This window comes from Monodelphis domestica, chromosome 5, assembly GCF_027887165.1.
Source record: "Monodelphis domestica isolate mMonDom1 chromosome 5, mMonDom1.pri, whole genome shotgun sequence".
Taxonomy (NCBI): Eukaryota; Metazoa; Chordata; class Mammalia; order Didelphimorphia; family Didelphidae; genus Monodelphis; species Monodelphis domestica.
Genome location: NC_077231.1, coordinates 318,992,011 through 319,001,227, shown reverse-complemented (window position 1 = coordinate 319,001,227; position 9,217 = coordinate 318,992,011). Strand labels below are relative to the sequence as shown.

The following is a 9,217-nucleotide window of genomic DNA, read 5'->3' as shown; positions in this document are numbered from 1 at the left end:
CTTCCTTCCTTCCTTCCTTCCTTCCTTCCTTCCTTCCCTCCTTCCCTCCTTCCCTCCTTCCCTCCATTCCTTTCTCATCCCTAGAACAGTGCTTGAGTTCTTAATCACTGCTCATGGATTGGTTGGTTCTAAGGGGGAAAGAGCTTTGCCCCAAGTTTCTCTTTGACTTCCATTCATGGCTTTACAGTTTTTCTCTCTGTCTTCTTTTACTCCTTTAAATAAAGCCAGTTTTCCCCTGTTGGGAGAAGGAGGTAATCGTTGAAGTTTGACCAGCTCTAATGATCATTTCTCACGGTGTGTTCAACGTCATCCTCAGTTTCTTCTGTAGTCTTTGCCAGCATCTCTCTGGCTTTAGTTCCAGAGTTGTTGGAAACGTTTGTGTTGCTGTGCAGAAGCCCAGAGAGGCATGGCATCTTACATTTAGCATGGGGTAGGGACAGATCTACCCATTTTACAGGTGAGGGAACAGAGAAGAGAGCTAAGGGCAGAGAAGAAAAGTGATTTATCCAAAGCCACAGAGAAATCAAGTGGCACAGACAGGATCCCAACCCAGATGCTTTGACTCCCAATTCCCAGGCACTTTCCTCTCTCCTAGTTTGTGTCCCATGAACTGCCTTTGCCCATGTTTACCATGTGTTTGGCTTTGCCCATACTCACTTCTTGAGGGTTTTTTAAATGGCTAAACAATGTTCAGGTCTTTCTGTATCTTTGTTTTCCAGAAATTTTATGAATAAGCATCAGAAGCCGGTGCTCACAGGCCAGAGGTTCAAAACTCGGAAAAGGGGTAAGTGGCTATACTAGCTAGTGTCTGTCTGTTGGTCGTGTGTGTGTGTGTGTGTGTGTGTGTGTGTGTGTGAGAGAGAGAGAGAGAGAGAGAGAGAGAGAGAGAGAGAGAGAGAGAGAAATAGAGAGAGAGAGAAATAGAGAGAGAGAGAGAGAGAATGAGAGAGAGAGAGAGAGAGAGAGAGAGAGAGAGAGAGAGAGAGAGAGAGAGAGAGAGAGAGAGAGAGATAAGGGGATGCAGAGGAAGGGAAGCCCTGGAGCCATCCTGCCCAAATGCAAAAATCCCATCCTAAGGAGACAGCCTCGTGAAGCAGTATGCTATCATGGCAGGAACACAGGATTCAGAATGGGGAGCCTAGATTTGAATCCTTCTGTGACTCAGTTGGTCTTAATTGCTGAGTTCCCATCTAGCCCCAGAGCTCTGATCTATTTGTGGGATTTGGAGAAATCCATATGGGAAAGCTTACCTGTCTGCCAAGGGCTGCAAGTTGAACCAGGAGCCTGACCTACCTGGTGACAGTGAGCAGTGTAAATTGAGACAACCTCCATGGGGCACTGGGTTCCCAATCTGTGCCATGACCAATATGGAATCCAAACGTCACAAGACCATGGGGGCGGAATGTAGCAGCTGGGACTGGACAGTGGCTCCATTGTTAGGTTGATGAAGGTGGAGGAGTGCCAGGAGGCCATATAAGGACCAATTGTGGTGGAAAACACAGAGACATCAAGAAACCTTTTTTTGAAATTAAATTTAATAAATATTGATACCAAAATGGGTTGCTGGGAGAGGCTGAACTACAGCTGAGAGGTCCATACCTGCTACTGAGGAGTCTGATGAGAGAGCCTGGGGTCTCCATCCCTGCCTCAGACAAGCTGCCACTTAGCTGGGCTACATGTTCACAAAGTCCAGCCCCCCCAGACAAAACGTTCTCATTGGTGTCTCCCAACACTCCTGAGAGGTGAATACTGCAGGTGCCCCCATTTTACAAGTGAGAAAACCTGAGGCTTAGAGGGCTTAAAAGACTTGCCTAGGATGACAGGCTGGTGAATGTAAGCTCAGGCCTCCTGACTTTAAGCCTAACACCATCTTCCCTGTGCCCCACTGTCTTGCCAAAGGCACTGGGCTTTGCTTGCAAAGGTCCCCATCACATTGTTGTTGTTCAGTCATGCCTGGGTCTTCATGACCCTATTTGGAGGTTTCTTCACAAAGATCCGAGATGGTTGGCCATTTCCTTCTCCAGCTCATTTTACAGGTGTGGAAATGGAGACAAAAAGGGTGACTTGACCAGGGTCACAGAGCTAGGAAGTATCTGAGGCTGGATTTGAACCTCAGGTCTTCCTGTCTTCCATCTCCAAAGGAGAAACACACAGATACATCTCGGTGAAAACTGGATTCACCCCACTGCCATATTTCTACTTCTAGCTTGCCTGTTCTTCTCACCTCATCCTGTCTTGGCCTCTCCCCACCAGCTGCTCCATCTTGGGCTCATGAGTACCACTTGGCTCTTGCCCATAGGTGCCCTTGCCCAAAGGTAAAATTTAATATCAAAAACAAGGAGCCAAAAGAAGAAAGCTAGGAAGGCCCTTCTCCCGTTCCAGCAGCATCTTCATGGTGTCCCACCCAGCCTGAGCTCATCACAGGACACTCATCGTCACAGAGATGGCTTCAGCTTGGCCATTCACACCACATCCACAGCCTCAGTGGCTTCTGTCTTTCTGACTGGAGCCTGGAGGGGAGCCCAGACCTCCTCCTCCCAGAGCCTTCCTTTCTGGGCGGCTCAGAATCCCAGCCAGCTCTTCACTTGCCCCCAGCTGGTCAGCTTGGTTTCCACTCCATCATTATCTTCATCAGACCCCTGACTCTCTGGCCCTCCCCTCCCCCCTTTCAGCTTCCTTTCCTGTGTTGTCTTCCCTTGTTAGATTGGAAGCTCCTTGAGGGAAAGGACTTTCTTTTTCTTATTTGTCTCCGTGACTTGGCTCTGTGTCTGGGCATGGCAGGAGCTTAATAAATGCCTATTGTCTCAGATCCTTTGGGCCTAGGGAGGATGGGCCTGCGGGTCTGGACCACTGCATATATTACCAGATTTTTTTCAATATATTATTGGTTTTTATGATTTCTCCCCTTTCTTCCTCCCTTCTCTTTTTTCTTTCAAAAACCACTTTGCTAATACGAGGTGGTTCTCCGTGATACACGGGGAAGTTTGGCAGTAGGAAAACCAGAGACATGAATGAGATTTTCATTTTAAACATGGGAGACTAACCAGCACCCCTTTTTTAGTTTAAATTCAACAATTAAAAAACCTGACAAATGGCTGATTTCCAAAGGGAAGTTTCTGAACCAGCAGCTAAATGCAGAACTCGAAGGCCAGTGGGATTGGAAGGTGTCACTCAGCGTGGCGCCGCCTGAGCAGCTGGTCCAGTGTGTGCCCATCGGCAGGCAGCTCACTGCCCACTGAGGGATTTCATTAATCTGGCCCCACCTCCTGCCCCGTAGCTTGCTGAACCGAGTACTGATCCGCTGTGATCAAGCCGAGGAGTGGAGGGAGGCCCTGGTGCGCTGGGGCCCCTCTCCGAGCACATTCGGGGCCAAAGTGACCCCGAGCCCCAGGCTTCAATATGGAGCTCTTGGCTGCTGCCTTGCCGCTGAGGCGCCTGGGGCTCAGGCTTGGGTCTTTGGAGGCAGCTCACACAGACGCATGGGATGAAGTGATGAGCACACTGGCTGTGATTTCTCCAGCTCAGATCTGCCAAGGATTGAGCAGGGCCCTTCTGTCCCAAGTGCTGATGGTAGGGAGCCTGGGACCCCCTGACCTCCCTACCCAGCCCTCCCTGTGCCAAGCTGCCTCCTGATGGCTGTCTGGGCAGCGACGTTGCTCTGCCCCGTTCCCTTGCTGCCCCCAGAGGAGAGAGGAACTCAGAGAAGGACCTTCCTCTGGAAATACCAAGCTTCGCCATGAGGCAGCAGGCCACTGTGGTAAGGGGCTCCCAGCAGCCCCAGCCCTTCTCTGCTAGCTCCTGCAGTGAGACGCCTTCCTCAGGGTTTGGTGCCAGAAGGGGAGATCGTGGTCAGAACTCTGCCACGGTCTTCAATTCCACGTTCTTTTGAAAATGCCCTTGACAGCTTCATTTACAGTGATTTCTGGCTTCACTTTCTCCCCATTCACACACACACATGCCCCTCTATAGATGCCCACATCCATACTATACCAGCACATATCAATCCCCACCCACATACACCCCCAGTACACATCCCTGGTAAGTTTTCCTTATAACCAAAGACTTAAAAATGGAGCAAAACCACTGGGTTCCCAGCAGAGATCTCATCTGTGGAACCTTCCCCAGCCCTGGCCCCAATCTTGGCAAGGAGAGCAGGGAGCCATGTTTCTCCATCTTCTTGTTCTTGGGGCTGAGAAGGGCCATTCGGGTTACCCAGCATCCTCTTGCCTGCTCTTTCCATAGACTTTCTTGGAGTCTGTTCCACTTTCTGCTCCCTGGCCGCTGGATCCATTCATGCGAGTCTTCTGTGGTTTTTTCCATCTCTGGTATTCAAACGTCTTCCCGTAGGGGGCAAGAATTGCCATAACGATTCTGTGCAGGGACTCGGTCAACCATTCCCTTAATGGATGGGCGGCAGCCGCCAGCCAGTAGCTCTGACCCTGTGATCTGATTTTATTTCCAGGTCTTTGCACACTACGTGCCTTTGACCTTCTTGGTTGGGATGCCTTGCGGTGGGATGTCTGGACCAACAGGTCCGAGTGGCTTCTCTCTCTTTCTCGCACCCACTGTACATCTCATTTCCTCACAAAGGAATTTGGAGATATATAAGAGTCTAAAAGGAGGAGAGATCGAGTCCAGCGAGCGCCTCCTTCCCCAGGCTCAAATCTTTGTTACCTGGTATGTGGCCGCTGGCACAATTCTGCCAGAAAGTTGGGCTGAAAAGGGAGGGGGTGACTCAAGAAGTCGGAAAGACAAAGTCCGCAGGTTCTCCAGCCAAGATCCAGTCGGCTGACATTTCCCAGGAGTCCTTCTCCTGTCAGCCGTCTGATGGGGAGCATATATCTTATCATCCCCACTGGGCAGCAGAAGAGGAAACCAAGACTTAAAGTTTAAGTGACATTTCCGAGGTCAAACAAGTAGCAAATGGTAGAGACAGAATTTGCATCCAGGACGCCTCCATTTCCAAGTCCAGTGCTCTGTCTGGTACCCCAGACAACTGGATATTTGTTTGAGGTTTCTCATTTTAAGGGTGCCCATTGTAGTCAGTCAGTCAGTAAACTTGTAGTAGGCACATAGTAAGGCACCAGGCACTATGCTAAATGCTGGCCATACAGAGGGAGGTAAAAAACAGGCCTGGCCTCAAGGAGCTCTCATTCCAACGGGGAAGACAACATGGAAACAGCTCATGACAAATAAGCCATGTACAGGATGAACTGGAAATGATTGATCCAGGCAGAGAAAAGGCTCCAGCATTCCGGGACTGGGAAAGGTTTCCTGGAGAAACTGCTGTTTCGGTTGGACGTTGAAGGATGCCAGGAAAGCCGGGAAGCAGAGATGGGGACAGAGAGAAGATTCCAGCCGTGGAGGCCAGCCAGAGACAATAGTCAACAGATGAGGGTCTTGTTCCAAGAATACGGGGATGCCGGTGTCTCTGGATCCCAGAGGAGGTCCACAGGGAGGGCACGAGCTATCAGAAGCCTAGAGAAGTGTGAGTGCATCTGGGGGGCAGGGTTGAAGGCTTACCTCAAGGGAGTTGGTTTTTTAGAGGGTGGCTTTGATGCTCCAGTAAGATAAGGCATGTAAAGCACCCTCCAAAGGGCCCCATGGTCTAGGGGATCAGCCCCAGGATTACATTAGGAAGATGTCTGGGACCCTGGACTGGTCCCAGAACTAATGTCTTCATTCTGGTCCTCCCTGCCAGGTTCCTTACCAAAATTCCCTGTGCCGCTGGGGTTGGAGGTTTTTAAAAGCAATGGCAGCACTGTGAAGCTGGCAGGACCGACTATTCCTCTTCTTTTTAAACTTAGAACCCGGGCATTTCCCAGTTCACCCCCCCACCCCCACCCCAGAGCCATCTCGGAGGCATCATCTTCCCTCGCAGGGATCCAGACTCTTGAAGGACTTTGCAGCAACAGAAATCGTGTCCTCTGGGGTGATTAGAATAGGTGGCCCCCCACTCTCCCGGGTTCCGAGTCTTTCTCATTGGGTGTGTTTGTCTAGGAGGGCTCCGGTGAGTGGACTGGCCGCACCCAGCTTCACCCCATGGCTGGCCATGTGCCTGGGAGCTGTCCAAGCAGAGCCAGGTGACATATGGCCCAGAGGACTTCGAGGAGGGCAGAAGCTTGAGTTACGCTTCCCCAAAATAGATTGAACTCTGTCCCCTGTTGGTTCAGATGAAAACGGATCTCTGGGAAAGGGCGTGGAGAAGCTTTCCAGAAGCCCTGGGTATTTTGACAGCTGGGAGAACGACAAGGTCTTCAGACCTCTGGAAAGACCCAGGAATGTCCTCTCCATCTGCTGCTCCCACCTTGGGCTTCTCTGGGGGACATTTGATCTCAGCAGCTGGGAAGGAGCACACCAACCGGCTCGGAGCTTCCTCCAGCCCCGTGCAAGGCTGATTAGCCTCCTGTCCCCATAAAGCTCCCCTACCATGTGCCTGCCCTGAGGGCTGAAGGGCGATGCTGCCCTTGTAGCACGCTTGGCCATCATCGATCTCCTTCTTCTCTTTCTTAGCGATTCCTTTTCCTTTCCAGTTCCCAATCGCCTTCTTCCCTGCACCCCATCTCCACCCACTGAGGAAGAAACAGGACCCCCATTATACTGAGGAAGTCATGCAGGACATTTCCACATTAGCCATGGTGTGGGTGAGGGCGTCCAGGGCTTGCGTGGGAATGGCGGCAGGGAGGGGATTTCCATCAGTTCAGGCTGGTCCCGAGACTACGAACCGAGCCGTGTGACGGGCTATTTGATAGTTACATACTAAACGCTTCTTGTACGCACATAATTGTGCAGCTATAGAGAATCCGATCTGTTCATATCTCTTTGTGTGTGTGCCATGTTGCGCGTACATTACGGCTACTTAGGGAGCATCAGTGTAGCTCGCCAAAAGTCCATGTGAGCATTCGTGTGCCCCAACTCGGAGTCAGGGACACCTGGGTTCAGATTCGGGCTGTGTACGTCACAGCATTGGTGCATCTGGGCGAGTCTCGTCCCTCTTTGTGCACCTGTTCTCCTGCCTCAAGAATTCGGTACTCACGGGCGTCTCCAGGCTTTTCTAGTGGATTCGATCCAAGACCATCGATCACCTGCCCACGACCGTGTCTTCCCTCAGGGAGGTTCAGTATTTGTCTCCTCCACTTCCATCTGACCGTAGCCCTCAAAGACATGGTCCCACTGGAGCCGGCCGCCCAGGATTGTCGTCTGCAGCTTCCCTCCAAAGTCACACTATTTGACCCGTTTATCTCTCTCCGCCTCACTCTTAAGCCTGTACGTCTTCGTTGTGATCTCTGATCCCTGCGTCTCTCCTGGTTCTTCCAGTCCATCCCATCTGCTCCAGCCTGGCTTTCCTGCCTTGAACCCAGATCCACCGACCATCATCCACCATCTTTGAGCCCCTTTCTGTTCTTATTCCCAAGTGCCAAATGCTCCTCTGGGGAGTCACCCGACACTATTGATGGGGCTACTTCTACGCAGAGACTCGGGGCAAGTCACTTAGCCCTGTTTGCCTCAGTCTCCCTCATCTGTAAAATGCACTGGAGAAGGGAATGATAAAGTATTCCAAGACCTTTGCCGAGATCCCCCTAAATGGGTGTCCTCCTTGTCCCCATTTGTTAGAGTTGTCTGCCGGTAAGTGGCCCCTTTGAAGTTTAATCTGCCTTGTTAGTGTTTTCTGCATGACTTTTTCAAGACCAGCTAATTGACAAAACACGACTTCGAACCCTGATCTGAGCATCTGCCAGTTCCTAAGCTGTAAATGCTCGTCCTGAAAGAGTAATTGTGGTCTGAAGGGATCCGGTTTTGTGTCCTTTTTTTCAGATGAAAAAGAGAAGTTTGAGCCGACGGTCTTCAGGGATACACTGGTCCAGGGCCTCAACGACGCTGGGGATGACCTCGATGCAGTAGCCAAGTTCCTGGACTCCACGGGCTCCAGGCTGGACTATCGCCGCTATGCAGACACGCTCTTTGACATCCTGGTGGCCGGCAGCATGCTAGGTGAGCCCCGCCGCCCTTCCTGGGGAAGGTGGCTCAGACCAAGCTTGATGCTCCTTAGTGTTGGAGAGCGGTCAAAGGGGGGGTGGGGCACCTCGCCTTGGGTCTTGCCTCTAGAAAGGACGAGCCCGTAGTAACTGGCCGTTGCCATCATCCCTTCCGGCTTTAAGATGGGGAGATTCCCCCGTCCATTTTTCACAGGGATGTTGTGAGAAGGTTTTGCAGACCTTTAGAAGGCATTAGGGAAGTGGACATTGTGGCTGACTCTGCTCCTGATTTGGCAGTAGTTCTAGCACTGCTAAGAGCCTGAAGGTTTGCAGAGCACTCACTGGGTTCTCACCACCAACACTCCTGGGGGGAAGAAGTGGCGATTATTGTCTCCGAGTGGACAGATGGGGAAACCGAGCCTGGGACGTTTCAGGGAGTTGCCCAGGGTCACACATCCACTAAGCATTGGAGGTAGGGTTTGCATTTAGGTCTTCATGGCTGCACGTCCTCAGCCTAGACCTCCTTTTCATGTCCAGGTGGCTGAGGGTGTCCAGGCAAGTGTGCACGGGGTGACAAGGCACGCCTCACACAGTGCTGGGGCGGCTCTGGACAAGGCACTTACCCAGCTGCCCAGCCCAATGCAAGAGGTCAGGGTTTAAAAGATAGAGGATGGGACAAAGGCCCACCCGACCTTCTGCCAGCGAGACACGGACATGTCTGTCTCCCCATAAGTAGACACGGATGTCGCCAAGAGGGCGATGCAGAAGCGCGTCCTGGGTACGGGCGGCTGCAGCGCTAACTGATGAGGGTCAAGAGTGAGAGCATCACCAGGCGCCAGGCCAGTACGTGAGAGGCACGTGGGAGGAGGAGAGGCCTTGAGTGAGCAGCCCAAGGGTCTCCGCGAGACCTCCCCGAGCCAGGAGAGGTGCAGGAAGCCCTTCCACGCCTTGGGCAGACCCTCTGGGTTGAGTTTACAGAAGACTTGAGTGAGAGTCCCACGAAATAGGCAGCCATCGAAGGCGGCCACCCGTACGGTGGGAGGAAGCTCCTAAGTCAGTGACATCCCAGGCGCATGCGCGGGTGAAGCCACAGCGCACAAAGCACGGCGAACATTTCCGGCATCCCCGAGGCCGTCTTTCAGGCCGTAAGACAAAAAAAGAGTTTTAAGAAGCGTTCTCTCCCACATTAACGTCGGGAGCACCGCTGGGCCATTCGAACCTCTGGACGGACGTCCAGGGAG

General features: G+C 52.1%; 1 protein-coding gene across 1 annotated transcript in view; it reads left to right on the top strand.

Annotated features, from left to right (window-relative positions):
- The first annotated feature begins 680 nt into the window (after positions 1-680).
- Positions 681-9,217, top strand: part of BZW2 (basic leucine zipper and W2 domains 2) — a 48,244-nt gene continuing 39,707 nt past the window's right edge. Inside the window, exons 1-2 of the mRNA XM_056800568.1 lie at positions 681-784; positions 7,816-7,992. Of these exons, the coding sequence (XP_056656546.1) occupies positions 727-784; positions 7,816-7,992 (235 nt within the window). The 5' untranslated portion in view covers positions 681-726. The remainder of the gene's footprint in view (positions 785-7,815; positions 7,993-9,217) is intronic.